Source organism: Chironomus tepperi, unplaced genomic scaffold, assembly GCF_022539635.2.
Source record: "Chironomus tepperi strain 1889 unplaced genomic scaffold, CSIRO-AGI_Ctep_v1 contig_244, whole genome shotgun sequence".
NCBI lineage: Eukaryota > Metazoa > Arthropoda > Insecta > Diptera > Chironomidae > Chironomus > Chironomus tepperi.
In genome coordinates this window covers 640,469-658,362 of record NW_027226366.1, presented here as the reverse complement: position 1 = coordinate 658,362, position 17,894 = coordinate 640,469, and the positions used below count along the sequence as shown (strand labels likewise).

The 17,894-nt window shown below is 32.0% G+C and overlaps 3 protein-coding genes across 4 annotated transcripts in view; 2 read left to right on the top strand and 1 right to left on the bottom strand.

Annotated features, from left to right (window-relative positions):
* LOC139091227 (RNA-binding protein 24-A-like) overlaps window positions 1–13,603 on the bottom strand; it is a 42,267-nt gene extending 28,664 nt beyond the window's left edge. For both annotated transcript variants that reach the window (XM_070641182.1, XM_070641183.1), the window contains exon 1: window positions 13,189–13,603. The gene's annotated coding sequence lies outside the window, so the exon portion shown is untranslated. The remainder of the gene's footprint in view (window positions 1–13,188) is intronic.
* Window positions 13,604–14,808: 1,205 nt separating this feature from the next.
* Window positions 14,809–16,406, top strand: LOC139091360 (larval cuticle protein 65Ag1-like). The gene is made up of 3 exons (XM_070641401.1): window positions 14,809–14,937; window positions 14,997–15,246; window positions 16,214–16,406. The coding sequence occupies exons 1-3, from the start codon at window positions 14,908–14,910 to the stop codon at window positions 16,291–16,293; spliced, it is 360 nt and encodes a 119-aa protein (XP_070497502.1). The 5' UTR covers window positions 14,809–14,907; the 3' UTR covers window positions 16,294–16,406.
* A 195-nt stretch (window positions 16,407–16,601) lies between these two features.
* LOC139091359 (endocuticle structural glycoprotein ABD-5-like) lies at window positions 16,602–17,482 on the top strand. The gene is made up of 3 exons (XM_070641400.1): window positions 16,602–16,696; window positions 16,752–17,010; window positions 17,173–17,482. The coding sequence occupies exons 1-3, from the start codon at window positions 16,667–16,669 to the stop codon at window positions 17,271–17,273; spliced, it is 390 nt and encodes a 129-aa protein (XP_070497501.1). The 5' UTR covers window positions 16,602–16,666; the 3' UTR covers window positions 17,274–17,482.
* The last annotated feature ends 412 nt before the right edge of the window (window positions 17,483–17,894 follow it).

Sequence of the window (17,894 nt, the reverse complement as noted above, 5' to 3'; positions counted from 1 at the left end):
ATGAGATTTTTTTAATTAAAATGATAAAAAAAGTTCAGTTCCACCTCCACATCCAGCAACATCACACAGCACATTTAATGATAATGACGCAATAATTTACGCTCATAAAAATCATCTACGGGAAAATAAACGTAAGTACGCGTTTAGTGTCTGTTTGTGACACATTTGCCTTCCCCAAAAAAAATATATAGGAAGAGCTGCATGGAAACTTTAATCGTTTCCAGATCATTGGTGTATATATGTGTGTAAATTATTATTATTTATGAATCATATTCAGCAGCTCACAAAATAATTTTAATATTCTATTTTACTACTACACCATTCATTCGAACAAGGCAGGCAGGCAGGCAACAGCAGTAAGCGATAAAGCACACGCATATCCTTCCCAAACACACATCACCATCTATTTATTCACTGTTAAAATCATAAAAATTGAGAGAAATGAGAGGATGAATGGCAGGGTGGAAATTGTATGGAAAAAAAAACTATCCCCTTCAGCATAACTCAGCATGTTTCGAAAGATTAGGCACAACGACAACGTACGGAATGAATTGTTCTATTAAAGTGCATTGGAGGGAACCTTTACGTGAATTCATCTTCCTTCTTTAGAAATTTCTCATTTAACTTTTCATTTTTATTATTATTATTACTGTCGATATCAGAGAATATGAAGCCTTCTAGGCATCCATAGAATGAAAAAATATTAAGGGCATAGACAAAATAATCAATATGTTTGTAACCTTTTTTGAGTTTACATAGAATACGAGAACGAGTATCAAGATGATTTTAATGATGATACTTTTTTTTGGGAACGTTTGGCATTTTTTTGCTTGTTTGCTTGTGCTTCTCTTTGTACTTATGGATGTGTACAGTAATTACATGAAGCAGTGTTGTTCAAACTATGTGTTACGGCACTAGGAAGCCGTCAATTGTTTTTAAAATGCCATGAATCCCATGCTGTATAAGAATTCGATGGTGGCTAGATACAAAAGTGTACCATTACACACAGGTTGTCCACCACTGACATAAACAGAGAGTAAAGAATTTACGGTCACATGCCACACTCATCAAAGATATTGTCCATTATGCTATCATGTTTCAATCAATATGAATTTTTTTTTATATTACTTGGTATGAAGTATTTTGGAGGAAGTAAAGAGACAGCTTATTAAATTTAATAAAGGATTCAATTTAATAAAAGAGATTCTTACAGATTTTATTTAGACTATTAATTAATGGTGTCTGAGGTTTGAAATCTACTTAGATCAGGAGTAGACAATCTTGGATTGTCTCGGCACACTTTGGTGATGAGCATTGATTGGAACCACACATAATAGACGGTTCATGGCATTTTGAAATGTCCCAGGCAACCTATCTGCACACCAATGATTTGGAAAGTCCTCAAACTCTTATGGATTGCAGCAAATGGCTCAGAAATCTATACATAATACTAATCTACAGCAACTAGTTACTATAAATTCACCAAAAAGTGTATTAAGCCATTCGAATCACGATAAACTTCTTACCAGTCAATCCAACCCCAAAAAATCCTTCAATTTTTCAAGTTCCCCCAAAAAGAATAGTGTCAAAAACTTCCGTTAATTAAAAGGAGCAATCAAAGCAATTTCCTGCGATAAGAATCATCCTTTAAATGCTTAAACAACAATTACACCAAACTTTTCAGCAACAAATCCCTCACGAAAAATCAAAAAGCCTTTCAGAACTATTTCAATTTAAATACCAAGCCATAGAATGTTTTCATATCAAATAAATCTTACTTCCGACATAACAATTATTCTACTTTTTAATATCTAGCTGAAATGCTGAAATGTTCAACGACTGAATACAAAAAATCGCGCAATGTAATTTTCTCACAAAGAGTAGAGGAACAGAATTTTAAAGTACATGTGAACAATAGAGATATTTCACAATAAAAGCAATAATAATAATAATATCAACAGCAATAATAACAAAAGAGTCGAGCAAGTATGTATCCAGTAGTAGTTTGCTCACGAAAAAAAATATCAGTCACAATATGCGGCAGAAACACGAAATCATGAAAATTGAATAAATTCATTCATCCTGTCGCGGTGAACATTTTACAGTAAGGGGTGATTTTTACCATAGAGTATCATAGAGAGGATATATAGTCACAAAGACAACTGAACACTACTACATGTACAATTGTGAACATTAAAATTTACAGAATATGCTTTCGACTGTGCCTTTAAAAAAACGAAATTTGTACAAATTCGGGTGAATTGTAATGTGTTATTTTATTTTTTTGGGGGAAGATCAGGGAAAATTCAAGCTTATTATTTGAATTTTTAAGAGCATATGACTGTAGTTGTATGTTGCGTATGAACAATAAATTTATTGAGAAGAAAGAAAATAAATGGAATGACAGGAACAAAGGACACTCGAAATAACATTAATTTCAATATACGCATGCAATGTGTATGTAAAATTTTATATTAACAATGCTGCTAAATCCCATCCTTTTCCGACTGTTAATCTATTATAGATTTATTAATTCTTGTTGTCTGTTTTATGTATTATTTTTGGTTCTTGGATGTCACAATATTGTATGGGATTGTTTGGGAAAGTCAAAAGGAATTAAGAGTAGTTAGTGAGCTAGTTCAGCAAGAGTATGTTTTGGAGTTGTGGACTAATGACGTCTACCTTTCATGAATGTAGGACTGACAATATGCTGTACTGAGTGTATGAGATTCTCATTAAGGCAATCTAAGTAGCTGTAATGTCACGATATTAGTGCCATGATTAAAATATTCAGATTGGGATAGGAATCGACCTCCCATTCCTCATAATTGAGATGGATTGCTGGATCTTCTAGTTACCTAGTTGCCTAACAACTCAACCAATAAGACCTTGATATTGCATTGACAGATTTTCCTGTATAATGCTCGATTAACTCAATTTAAACTTGCTCATCCTTTATCTCTATCTGCAAATTGTTCTAATTCTACTATTTCGGCACAATGCTCCATATAGCAACCATTGGGAAGCCACATAAAGGATTCTTTATATATTCCTTAGCCTTCTTTATGTCGCTTTATCCCTCATTCGTTGAAGTGTCATTAACCTTGTAATACACACATGTGACGCGTAGTAATGGAACATAAGGTCTGAACAGCTAGCATATAATTAAAATATCTCTAACCATACACCAATACATCTACATTAAGGATCAAAACATTTGAAAATCTGATAAAACATCATTTACGAACAATTCTCTTCAAATTTAAAGATTGAACTAAAGCATGGCTAATTTAAGGAGGGAACTGAATGTAATTGCATTGCAGCAACTGATTTTAATTACATTCTCACTATTACCTTCATCCAGTAAGACATTTTTTCGGCCATTTATTAATCATTCTCATATACTTTTTGTCCTTCCTCCTCATTCCTCTTTCCTTAATACTTTAATAAATGAATAGAAGGCTGGTAATGGAAGTAAATACAGTAAATGGAAAAATCAACAGAAGAGAAAAGTTTATGGTCATGTTAGTAAGACTACATATTTATTATTATCGAACTACTCTATAATATTACGATCGGAATGAATTTTATCGAGAAGAAGAAAATGCCAAAACAGGAAGGGAAATGAAAATAAAAATGTCTATAAGAAAATGTATCAATTTTGTGTGAATAGTAAAGTTCCCTCCATATCCCAAGCAACACAATCTGCGTATGTGTACAATAAGTATGCATGCAATGTATAGAATGATATATTACTGTCGTAATTCAAAATGAGGAACTGAAATCGAAATGAAAAATTACAGCAAGGAGAAGAAAATTCAAATTTTTCTTTTCCTTTGTTCAGTCTCAGGTCTGTCAAAATCGCACGCAATAAAAGGGATTGAATATCTTTTTAAGGGCTTTTGTGTCTTTATAAGGAGCCATTGCCTTCGTCAGATGTGACTGTTCTTTGTTTATGTTTTGTATAAACATTGTGGAATTTAAGTCAGAATTGAAGTCATCCCTGCCAACCACTTCAAATTTAATATTTACTAAATATTAATAACATTTCATTCGGTCCATAAACAATGAATGAGGAGATGAAAAATTGAAAAATGACTGGGAAGCTGGGAATATTTCAAATATTTTCCCAATAAAACCATTAACAGTAGCCCTGGGGTTCATCGCGTTACTATCAACCGTCACTAATTCGAATTTCCCCTCACGGCTAATGCTATAAGTGGGCACAATCTTTGCTCTTTCCTACCATCCATTGTTATTTCAGTCATTCTTTATACATTCTCTCATATCAAGTTAGCCTTAGGGGTAGAACAACAAAAATTGCGTAATATTCAGCTTTTTTTTTCAGCCATGTATATTATTATAAATTGTATGTTGTGAAGTTCCTCTATTAATGATTCACAATATCACAAGCATTTGCTTACAAATCGAAACTCTCCGAGGGGAACTGCATCATTCATTCTGATTTTGTTATGAACGAAAGTGAGAGTGAGATGACAGGGACTGTACCAGGGGTGGGTAACTTTTGTGTCGCGGAACACTAGTGTGATTGTTGGAAATGCTTGGAACCGTATGCTTTGTAAGGTTTTGGTCCAGACTCATTAAGGTGTGCTTCGAGAAATAAAAGGTTGCGCACCCCTGATCTATTCATGACGCGGAACGCTAGGGTTCCGCCAAAAAATTTTGGAAATGCTATGAACCGTGTGCCATGGTCCAGGCTTACCATCAAAGTGTACCTCACAAAATATAAAGTTGCACACCCCTGACCTATCCATACAATTCTCTATTCCCTGGATGAAAGATATAGCATAAAGTAAACGGTAATTAGAAGAGGATTTAAAGTATCGTCGGACGGAGCAAGTGAAGGGAAAGGGAATGAGATAATGATTGGAATATGACACATTTGGGTTTCAACAATGCATCGCAAAATGCTTGACAACAACAAAACAGAAGCGTTAAAAACAGAATGATTAATGTTGAAAAAATGAATTTTGCAATTATGACAAGTAAAAAGTTTCTGTAATTGAAAATTTCCATCCCTCATTTGAGTCCCGTCTTCAAAAAAAAAAAGTTGAAATAGAGCTATTGTTTACTACTTATCCAAAATTTACAATCTTTCATGCTTCATTACATCATACAATGTCATTTTTTCATACCATAAACTTCCCATTACCCATTAACCATCATCGACGACGACGAGATATATCTTCAACTTTATACTTTTTTATGAGCGAATGATTCCATTCTTTTTCAGCGTGTGTACTGATGCACAAGAAGGAACTTTATCAGAATGTTAATTTTATTCCACCCTCTGATCGAATTAAGTGCGATTATATGTTTCGCTTCCCTATGCTGTATGTACTAATAATATTTCATGAGCTTCTTCTACCCAAAAGGGTTTTTAAGTCTGCCTCAAAATTAAAAAAAAGTACGAAAGACATTTGTTCCTGTGTGAGAAAATATCTCCTTTTGTGTCTTATTGCATCATCACCAGTTCCTTTATATTAGTGAAAATAAAGAACATTATATAGGATGTATGTAAATAAAGAAGCATAAAAAAGAAGGAAGAAGGAACAAAATATCATCATTCGTTAACCCCAACAGATATACGTGAATGAGGGATGAAGTAAAGTATGAGAAATATCCTGATTAGGGAAGTAGCAAGCAGTATGCATACCATAGATTTTTGATTCAACACAAATGTTATCATGCATACCATGCATAAGCAGTAAAGTACACCGAACAATCATGTCATTTTTATTCCTGATCAAATCCTTTTTTTCTCATCCTCATGTCGATGTACATGACAATACAAAGTGACAAAAAATAAAAGAGAGGAAGTGGAAGTATGGGATATTGTTTGGACGTATGTAATATGCAATAAAATATTATCAGCATGAAACTATGGTGGTTAATGGATAGGGTGACATATCGAATTGCAATTTATCTGAAATAGTGCGGCAGATAGTCATTGCTGATCTTCTTTATTTGTTATCAATTTACTTACATTCGCACTATTTTTTATTATTATTCGAAGGAAATAGATTAAGGAACAATGAAGAAGCATTGATATGAAAATTTTATGGCTTTTGAGGATTGTTCTCTGCTGGATCTTGGTTTGTATACAGTTTGTTGACCTTTTGAGGTTACTTTCTCTTCTTCTGCTTAGAATCTGAACTATACTTGCTTATTTTTAATCATTTTACAAGATCCAGTAGAAACTTAACCTTCCCAATTCACTTTCCATCCCGATAATCCAAAAAATAAATCCATTAATTCAAAACTTATCTCCAAATCATTTAAAAAACTCAATTCTCATCGCCACAAAGAGAGTGAAACAAAGTCAAATGTTAAGGCCTCCCTATCAAGTAGCACTCAAGGTAATATAAAGCAATTTATGCATTTCTGTTTAAAGCATTTGTTTGTTTCGTAATTTTTTTTATGTCGACTTTTTTGTTTACAAGAAAAAAAGAAGTTTTAATTAACTGAAATGTTTCATACTTTGTGACTTTGTTATCAAGAGAAACTTTGTTTTTGTAGATGTACGGCTTATTTAGATAAGACAAAAGATATGTAGAATAAAAAGTTTGGATGTATTTTGGATAATAATTGGATAATTTCTTAAAAGAGAATTTTGGGAAGGTTTTGGATGGATTAATTCTTTAATAACTCTTAATTTAGCCTGTAATTGCTCCTTAGTGATGCTTTCCTTTAGATTTAGCCTTTATTTTCCTCTTTAAGACTTCAAAACAGAAAGAATTTTTCTCACAAACTTTGAACTTTGAATTGAACTTCCTTTTAAGTTTTGAACTTCCGTTACTTTTTGAATTTTGAACTTCCGTTAGTCTTTAAAATCTTAAATTTCCATTGACTTTATTTTGCCTTAAACCTTAAATCTGAACAAAACCACAAAATTCCCCAATTTCTATTGATTTAATTCAATATCCGCAAAATAACAAAAATCTCAAAGACGTAACAAAGTGGAAAATCTTTAAAAAAGTCTCTTTGTTCAACATTTTACCATTGCACAATGATCTAGATTTGAAAAAAATGTTCAAAAGTTGACTGTGCACAAATTTGGGATGACACTTTAAAGAAATAAAAGTTTTTACTAATTTATAGTTGTATATTGGCATTAAACCCTTAGAAATGAACTTCTGAGTAAGTCCTCAAAATATTATTTAGATACAATAAGGATAAATAAGTTTTTTTGCAAAATTTTTGTAAAAGTCTATCGAAAAAATTTACGCACGTAATTTTTTGTATGGAAAATTTTGAAAAAATAACAAAATTTCAAAGTGAAAATTCTCTTCACTGGGAGGATTTGGATGTTCCAGAAAGATTTTATGGGTAAATGTAAGTTAGTTCTTTGATTTTATGCCTGTTTCGCGTTTGTACTCGTGTGTACTCGTAACTTATTTAACTTCAAAAACTGGAAAAAAATCATTTTTTTAAAACAATTTTTCTCTCACTTAAACTAATTAACATGGCATTTAAAACACACAATGACAAATTTTATACATTTTTAAAGTATTAGATAGCAGAATTGAGTAATAATAATCATTAGAAACATGAAATTTCAATCAACCAAATTTTGTGTCAAAAATGTAAACAATCGACAATGTACATTTGAATTAAATTTTCTCGAGTTAGACATTTAATCAAGCATAGATATTTTTACATTTGTTAGATGAAACAAGAATCTTTAATACTCCATCAGAAAGTCCCACTAATAAGATACTGAATTATTTCAACTTTTGAACATTTTTTTCAAATCTGGATCATTGTGAGTCGTAATAAGTCGTTTCTTTGTTAGAAAATATTTAAAAGTAACACAAACGCAGAGGGAGAGAAATAAGAAATTCTCTGTATGGGGGATGGAAGAGGAAGAAAAAAAGTAAGCGAAAATCGCAAGAAGATAAAGATGCCAACACTAAACGACGACGTATTTTTTTACATGGTAGCAACTACAGTACACAAAGAAAGTATGTGCTGTGGATAGAATGGGAAATATTATTGCGTATTACGAATGAAGCACAGTAAAACTAAGGAGAATATGATTAATGCAATTTTGTCACATACTCAAGTCATAAGAAAAATTCATGGATGATGACGATTCCTTCATATGACAACAAATCACAGACAGACAATACCATGTGCTTCATTTATGTGATTTATAGTTGCAACAATTTGCCGAAAAATCTCTCGCCTGGTTGACAAATGCTGGTATGGGTAGTTACATTTTCATATGATGATGATGATGATGCTAGAGGTAACAGCACTTATGGTGGTTGATGGAAATAAATAACATTTAATATAAAATATCACTGCATTTTACATCATCAAGTGCATAATGGCTTTTTATGACAAGTGTTTTAAGCATTTGTCAGGTTTTTTAGGAATATTTTTGGGATGCTGACAAAAAGGGACTGAAAATTGTCTGCGTGACATGACAACTCAACATAACCTTTATTTATGGTACGAAATATCCAAAAAACATGTGACTTTGAGTAAAATATTCTACATATTCAGCACAAAAATAATTTTAAAAGCCTGACGACATAAGGGGGAAGGAGTGGGAGGGAGGAGGAGGAATGAAGCATTTTCAAGGATCACTTGATGTAATTTCATTTCTACTTCTTCGCATTAAAAGAGAGCTTGTGGCAAGTACCCATTTTATGAACATGGTCATTAATCAACAACACATACGTACTGATGATAATAGCCATGCCAGTGATGTTTGTTGTTGCTGCCGCATAGATTTTTTCTTTGTTGAAAGGAAACCCAAAAATCTACGCATGCATACTAATGTCATGTCCGTACTTTTCCTTTTTGGAAAATTAATCTAATGATTTTGCCTGGGTTTAGGGGTTTTATTGAAAGGAATCTTATTGTGTTTAAGATTTATTTTCACAGGTTTTTGGGGGATTTTTTGTCGAGTCATTGGGGTGGGTAGAGCAGCTGGTAGATTGTGAGTTGTGAGGACTTAATGGATTTTTATTGAATTTTACAGGTTGTTGACAGAAAATGCAATTTTTGTAGGAATTTTGGACTAAGATGATCATTTGGTGTGGGATTCGAACCCACGCCTTTATGGACGGATTACTTGAATCTGATATGCTTACTTTACCATTCAGTCATCATTCACTTTTGGACAATTAATGACAAATTCCCAATTTATATGAAAAGTTTCATAATTCTACAACTTAAGAGCATCTATACCAAAGCCATCGACTGATTGGAACCACTAAAATATTATATTTCAATCTACACAATGAGAACATAAAGAAAATCTGCTTAACTTGCTAAAAATATACTTCTTTATTAGCAAGAATTAGAAGAAAAAAAAAGAAAAACTTTTTCCTTATTACATCCAGAAGTGGACCCTCAACTTACTGTACACAAGGTGCTGCATTAAACGTAATGAAATGAAACGAATGTGGGTTTTAATGCACAAAATAATAATAAGAAGAGATGGAAAAAAGCACTTCAACAATTTAGATGCAGATGAGTTCAGTTTTTCATAAAAATAATATGTGTGTATTATATTGAAAAATATAAAAAAAGGAAGGGAGAGAAGCGCAACAATACAATAAAAAAATATGTGGTCCACAGTTCAGCATTATTGCGTTGTGAATTTTATCCTTCAATTCGATGCTTTATACGAGGGTGAATTTTACTTTTTTTTTGTTTTTCCTTCTGCACATTTTGTTTGACTGTATTTGTGTATAGAATCTATTCACATTATGTATTTCAATAGTATAGTCAGTGAATGGCATGAACGATGTACGATTCGAACCCAAAGTACAATACAATGCACAAAACCACCCTTCTCTGATTCACTCATTTTTACTCTCCCTTCCAATTTATACTTGTTTCTCTGATTCATTCGGGAAATTCTCTTTCCTACTTTTTATGCTGCTTCTGCTTGGCTGTTGTTATTGTTTATGTATCAAACAGCTTTTTTGATGTAACGCTTATATTTTTCCTTCTTCGACTCAAAAGAATATAGTGAGGGATGTCAATGATGAATGCGAAAAGAAAGAGCACAGAGAGCAATTTCCATTCATCTTTAATTAAATTCTACATTGAAACGAGACATACAGCAACAAAACAACAAAAAAAAGGTACATGTTTACATAAAATGCGTAATAATTCACTGTGACTGACTAAAAACAAAAGATGACAAGTTTTTGGCACTGAAATTGTTCACTTTTAGTCTGAATTGGATTCAATCTAATTAGGATTGTTGTTGGTGCTGGATATGAGATGTAAATATTGGGGAATCTTATATAAAATGATAGAAATATGCAGGAAAGTGTCAAGAGGAATATTTTTAAATTGATTGGAATGTATGTCTTGAATTATTCATTGATTGTTGTTGAATTTCGAGATAGCTGTTGAAATTTCTTGTTTGGATGTCTTTGTGTGCAGTATAAGGGAAGTTTCAATGAATTTAGCTGCTTACAATTTGAATTTCAATCTTCAAAATTTGAATTCAATCTTTAAAATTGGAATCGAATTTAGATTTGTCGCAAAATTCTAAAATTTCAAAACTTTTTTGTTTACTGGATCTACTGGATCTTTGTAAATCTAAAGTAAAAAGCATCAGTGGTCAGAAAGGTCATGAAGAACTAATTAATTAATGATTCTCATCCAATAATTAATTATATCTAAGGATTAAACCACAAAACCCAAATGTTTTACATTTGAATTACCTAACCTTCACATTATCATAACAAGCCATCAAACCACATCCAACATCAACCTTATTACACCAAATCTAGCCCTGTAAAGGTTCATCGACATCAACATCAATGAAGCTATACGATTAAATAAATTATAGGATGATTCTCTTTGAATAAATCTACTCGAATTAATGGATTTTAATGCCATTGAAGGCAGATCATCCTTCAAATTTCACGCTAGAATTGAGCAGATTTCTAAATAATACGTAAAAGTATATTTCGTTCACTACTGAACTCTCCATTAATTATTTATATTGATTTTTTCGGTCTGTATTTTTCGTAGGCAATAAACGATTCTTATAATATTAATAATTCAATGCGATGCAATACAAAAAGGCCTTCCTTCCTGTTTGTCGGGTAAGTAAATTCATTGGAAGCTAATAAAAAAAAAGAAAAAAATTGGAAATGGATATTTGTACATTGTAGTTGTCTAAAAAGAACTAACGTAACACTCATGACGAATATGTGGAAGAACTGAATGAAAGAGACAGAGGAACTAAAGACGATACACAACAAAAAACATCTGGTCTGAATGTGTACAATATTTGACGAAAAAAAAGAGAGAAATAATATTTAACAGTAAGGAGCAGCATAAATTATAAGTCGCCCCAAAAGAACATGCACACAAACATAAAATTTATGGTCTTTTTTAAGCTAAAATCATCTCTTTCCCGTATTATTGTTACAATCAACACACGCGTTTTACTTAATACATTTATGCCCCATAATTTTCGCTAACAATTCTGTTGTGTATGCATTAAAAAAAAAGTAAATAAGTATTTCGAGGTTCTCCGTTCGTTATGGTCAATGGACACATTGAGGCATTCGAAAAATATTGTTAAATTATGCAGCATGTGCTGGGTAATGGAAACCTAATTTATAAATTTAGCCCCCTTTTCGTCCACTGATCATTGAAACGGTTCGTAGCATTTTGTATTATGTACATATATATATCTGTTGTGATGTATTTGGATTGTAGATAGTCATAAGTAAAGTTCACCGCTTGTTACTTTATACTTTTTATTTTTTTGGTAAATGAGAAGAGAAATAAAAATTAATAAATTAACATATTTGTACGTTAATTTCTGTTTAATTGTAGCAAGCAAGGCAAAAAAAAAGGTAAAAATATTTATGATGTATTATTATAGACTAGATCTTCGCTGTGCATTATGAATGGTCATTAAGTAAGTCGTAAGCAAGAGATAAATAGAGATATAAAAAAAAGTGGAAAAAATTTCAATTCAAACGGTTTAACAGCTATCCCGATATATTTCGTTAAGTCTGCTCATCAGCTTCTTAATTTTTTTTTTCTTTTTTTTTCGTATGTTGTGTTATTATGTTACTTCCACTGTTAATGTGGATTTGTTGGTATGTTACGTCTAATGCATTTCTATTGCTTTATAAAAGGCCGGTTTATGGGGTATAACATCAAGGGCTGATGATATTATAGACCAAATGGATTAATCCAGTCTGGTTGTAAGCCTACACCAAAACTGCACAAGGCATAAAGTTCATGGAAACTCTCAAATATTTTGAAGTCACACTAGTGTGTCAGGGTACGCAGATTGCCCACCACTAGGCTGATCGATCAATAATCCGACCCTCCGAATTGGTACAGGATTCTGTATAAATCCATCACTATGCCATAGTCTCGTCAGCCTGATATCCGTTTGTGGATCAATTATTGATCAGACTTGTAACATTCAGATACGGTTCACTTTTCGGGTCGAGTGTTAACTAAGTTTATTTAAGAAATTGTAAAGTTAATGCGGGAATGCTAATTAGATGTGAACACTAAGAATTTGAACCAAATTTGTGATGTTATGGCCAGCAATAGAGTGAGTCAGATGGAAAGCATTTTTTAATAACAGAGACTCCAAGTCGGAGAATGGTTCCATCAAGTAAATAAGTAAGAAATCGAGATATTGGCTCTTGGATCTTGGATTAATGAGTATGAATGTCGGGCCAATTCGATTTTCAAAGCCTACTTAATAAAATAACAAAGTTTGAATTTAAAAATCTCGAAAATTTAAAATTTTTCAATTTTTGAACCAAATTCAATTCTAAGTTTTTCAATTCTAACAACAATACCATGACCAACATCAATAAGACCCTAATTCATGATCGACATAACTTATGATAATTCCCCTAATCTCATTATTATCGAAATAAAAGTCCAGCTTTCAACTATTTTTTGGAATTTTTTTTTTTCTTTCTTTCATACAGCAAAAAAAATAATGCAATTTTCTAAATGAAGTATTGCGTAGTGAAAAACTATGTGCGAAATTGATTCGTGAAATGCAGAAAAACAGATTCACTTTCAATTTTTCTTTCTTTCGTTTCTATTTCGATTTTCATAATTTTGTAGATATTTAATTTTTTTTTTCTTTCAATTTTCTTCTTTTCATTTTTTTTGCATTTCTTTTTTTTTTTTATTTACCTTAATTCTGTTTTAAATTTGTGTGCTGTATTATTTGTGTTATCTGAGGATTTATTCCTAAATTCTCGTTATATTTTTGATATGAAACTTTTAAATTTAATTTAATAATTTTTCTTATATTTTCTCTTTTTTCACAGTCTTTTCACAGAATTTTCCGAGATTTTTCACACAATTGTTTTCCAACTTGAAAATAAAATTTTCCACGATCAGTTCTGATCACCACGTTTTAAGGTATTGAAGATTTAAAAAAATTTTAAGTCACAATTTTCTCAAAATAATTTAATTAAATTCTTTGTTCGATTTTTATCAATTCGCTTCTTCCCGTACCGGATTAAAAGGATTTTCACAGAAAAATTAATTAAGATAATTAAAAAAGATTTTTCCGAGCACGATCGAAAAGCACGTCTGGTCTTAACGAAATCAAAAACGTAAATGTGAGAATTATTGAGCGAATGAAAAATTTGAGTAACTGAATTGTGTGAGCAGTTTTATATCTTTTGTAAAAAGAATTGTAAATTTTACATTTGAATTTTACAAAACCGTTACACAATTTATGGTCATTTGAATTTATTTTGGCTGTTATGTAGCACACATTATTATGGAAATATTATGAATAAACAAACATAAATTATTATGTGTCAGAACGATTTATGATCGCAGCATGTCTTGTCTTGGAAAGATTTTATCTAAATCTAATTTTATGAATTTATTTTTATTACGTGTTAAGCATCGGTTGGATTTCCTTTGGACAACATAAAGGTGATGATTTTATAAATCAATGTTGAATTTTTGATGGGAATTGAGGCTTAAGGATTCAGAAGAAGGCTGGAATATACTTCAACCGAAACCGTACACGCCATACTTATACATATTGCCAACCACTGGAGTATGGTCTTTAAGTCTGACTTTGTAGATGGCATTGGCCGTAAATTGATTGGAATCGGGAATTGGTAAGTTGATAACCAAAGTAAGTTGTGGTATTTATCAAATAATAACGGCAATTGTCCATATACCTAATGGCAATTATCAAATATTTTGAATTCCCACGAAGCAGTTCTTTTATCGGCAATTGTTGACATCTTGTGTCAAGTGTTAATTAATGTAAAATAATAATAAATAGTTCAGTGGTGCGCAACCTATGTGCCGCGGAACATTATCGTGTTGGCAAAAAATTTTCGTAAATATCTGAATCGTATGCCGTTTACGGCTTCAGTCAATGCTTACCACCAAGTGTGCCGCGGCACTCAGGTTGCTCACCACTGAATTAGATACTTAATTGACACATAATTTTCTTAATATTCAGGTTCTTATTCTTATTCATCAAAATTTGGCAATTCTCAACTTGCTTACATCAATCAACTTCCTGATCTAGAATGACTCGCAGTTCTAACCGATTGCACGACTTCAACATTTAAGAACGTCATGGATTTTTTGAACAGGACATCATCACCGTAAATTCTACAAAAAGTACCTTTAATCACCGTTCTTAATCGACATATAAATCAATTACTCATTATTTCGTGCATATATAAAAATAAAATTCAATAAGTCTTGTCTTATGCTGAATACAAATTGTATATCCGCTCTTGTCTATATTCTTCATGCTCTAAACAAGTTATTGAGATTTTGCCGATATAAACAGAGAGCAACATTGTCGTGCATTTAAGAGAGTATCAACAGTTTAGCTTTAGATGTCTATGAATTAAGACTTGTTGAACAATGAAGCTGAATCTTAGTATTTTGACTATTGTAAGTTCATCTAATAGTGAAGTCATTGACTATAATTTTATACCGAATTCAACTTTTAGATATCATGTTGTCATGTCTTGAACCTTCAACCGATCAAAGAGACAGCACAGATTATAGCTTATGAATATGTGCAACATCCAAATAGTTCCTATTTCTATTCCTACGAGACATCCGATGGAGAAGCCAAAAAGGAATTTGGGAATTTTATAGAAATTAATGGAAATAAAGTGCTATCAATTGAAGGAAGCTATAGATTTATAGGAGATGATGGAGAGGAACATAGATTTAAATATACAGCAGGTGTAAATGGTGAGAATAATTGGATATAAATTATTTAGTCAACAATGCATGCATGGTGGTCTATTACAATTGAATTTTAAGTAATTTGCATGAAATAAGATCGATTTTTTACGGCTGTTTTGTGGTAAATATTCAAGAGTTCGCACAGTCTTGCTATATGTTTTAGAAATGCTATATAAAATTAAAAGATGTGAGTGCTATTAAGACTGGAGAATCCTCAATGTCAAATCAATTCAATTGGATATTTTTTTGTTATGCTTTTATAATAGAACTACAAAATTATTGTGGGATTTTTGAATATAACTCTGTACAAGTTCTCGCTATGTTTTGCATAATGTTTGCTAAACGGATTCTGGTAGACAATTTTATGAATGAATTGACTGTCCTAATTCCTTACTGCTGCATCTTAGAATGCCATAAATTAACAAGACCTATCCAAATATAGTGTATTTAAATTCCTTATTTAGGAACTTCGGGAAATTTCTTAAATTGGACTGACAGGGGCCGCTCACTCGTTACTAAAAGAACATAAAAAGTGAACGGCCCCTCAACAGACTCCCAAGAAACTACAAAAATACCAAAAGAATCCGAATATTTACGACAGTTTTGGATTATTGACAAAAACAACAATTTGAATATTTTCATAAATCACACTTTAAAACAAAGCAAAGCCGAATATTGATCACAGTAGCTGTTATTATGATTCACAGCAGAGGCGGCTTAGTTAGAAATTTTTAAAGGAAGGTTTGCTATTTTTTGCATGAAATTCTAAAATTTAGTGAAGATTTTGGAACTTTGTCCACCTTACCCTCCAGTCTTCCCCCTGAATACACTCCCTTAATTCACAAAACCTTACCTTGAACAATGTAAACAAAGGTGATCTTGAATGCTAGCCTAGGAATCATCTTAACGTCTTCATGCACTAAATTAAATTTGGAAATAAAACTTGCTATTTTTGTGTTTATTATCATTTCAGGTTTCCATGTAGTTCCAGATGAAACAATAGAGTTTGATGATAGAGTTGATCCGAACATTATCAAGTCGCTGTTGGGTTGAATATGACAGCTTAAGTAATTAAGTGCTAATTTATTGTATTGTGAAATGAATACCTGCCTACATGTCTATAAAATGTTTAAATTGTTTTGACTTTTTAGTAAAAAATTGAAATTTTTAAAGAACTTCCAAAAATTACTTATTTTTGAGTGATCGGCAACTCCCTCGCGATTACGTATATTTTAATAGACGAATCAATGTCTGCAGCTTTTGTTTTTATAAACTCCGTGCATAAATTAGCCGAGTTTTTTTGATTTCGAAGAAAATCAAGTCTGGACTAATCTTTCTTGAATCACTGATTTTATACTTACTAAATTAACATCGTCGAGCGCATCAGTTGTATTTTGTATTTTAAGTGATCAAGTTCGTGATCAATATGAAATTGGAATTTAATATTTTTATTTCGGTAAGTTTAAATTGTCAAAGGTTACTGAATGATTTTTAATATTTTTTCATCCCAGATTGCTTTGATTTTAGTTTTAAATCATGTGAATTGTGTGCCAATAAATCTTCAAAAGGATGTAATTCAAGTCACTAAACAGAAATTTAATAATGCTTTAAATCAAGGATATAATTTCCTATATTCATTGAGTGATGGACAGACGAGAGAAGAAACTGGAACTTATGATGAAAATGGGAATTTGAAAATTAAAGGATCTTATAGCTATCATGGAGATGATAATAAGAAGTATAAGGTGCAGTATACAGCAGATGAAAATGGTAAGTGATTCTTGAATTTGTTGTGGATCTTCTATTAACGAGCAAATGACCAAGGCTCCATCATGGAAACCGCCTTCGTGTAGCGGCCGTTTGGCAGCCTTAGTCATTCGTGTCACTCGAGATTACTGCATGAATTACAAGCTTCAACTTTTATACTTTTAGGTTATCAAGCAGAAAGTGTAGTCGAACCACTTGTGGTACCCGTGTCAACTCCTCCAACTGTGCAGCTTTCACCTGCAGCAGTCGCAGTATTTTCTGGTTAATTGAATCAGAATAATTGGCATGCCTACAGATTCTGTTCATTATGCTAGCCCGATTGGCATCTTTTGAAATGTTGGAACCACGGCGACGACTAACTTCATTTCAATGTGTGCCGATCGGGTAGAATTTCACAGATATTATATAAGACGTCATTTGTGAATGACCCATATATCCATAATAATAATAAAAATTGATTCGTGATCATATTCAAGTCCAATCGTTTTTGCCTTTAAACGCGATTTTAAGAATTAAGCTTGAATCATCTTTGAGATGCGCGAAACTTGTTTTGCCGGTAATCAAATTTATTTCAGATCAATTCAATTATTAGCATAATAAACTGGAGCGATAAGAGACTTAATGAGATAATTAGTATGTAATCAGAGTTGTATTAGGTATAGCATAATGAGGTGGCTGCTTGGGTATTGTCACATCGATCTGTTTTCATTGGTATTTATTGTCATTGATCTGAAAGCGTTGAATAATGTCGAGATTCATTGTGAGGGCTACTTCGCGGAAATACGGCGTCATAGCGGTGTCTTGACATATCAAATCGTTGAATTTCAACTCTGGATACTTCGCAATACAAGTGTTAAAGTGTTAATAATGAGTGCAGTGAATCTAAC

Bases quoted from the DNA above. Each gene is read 5' to 3' on its own strand.
- LOC139091360 (XM_070641401.1), top strand. From the start codon at position 14,908: ATGAAGCTGAATCTTAGTATTTTGACTATT. The intron at 14,938-14,996 runs GTAAGTTCATCT...TTCAACTTTTAG, and splicing joins ATCTTAGTATTTTGACTATT to ATATCATGTTGTCATGTCTT. The intron at 15,247-16,213 runs GTGAGAATAATT...TTATCATTTCAG, and splicing joins ATATACAGCAGGTGTAAATG to GTTTCCATGTAGTTCCAGAT.
- LOC139091359 (XM_070641400.1), top strand. From the start codon at position 16,667: ATGAAATTGGAATTTAATATTTTTATTTCG. The intron at 16,697-16,751 runs GTAAGTTTAAAT...TTTTCATCCCAG, and splicing joins AATTTAATATTTTTATTTCG to ATTGCTTTGATTTTAGTTTT. The intron at 17,011-17,172 runs GTAAGTGATTCT...TTATACTTTTAG, and splicing joins GTATACAGCAGATGAAAATG to GTTATCAAGCAGAAAGTGTA.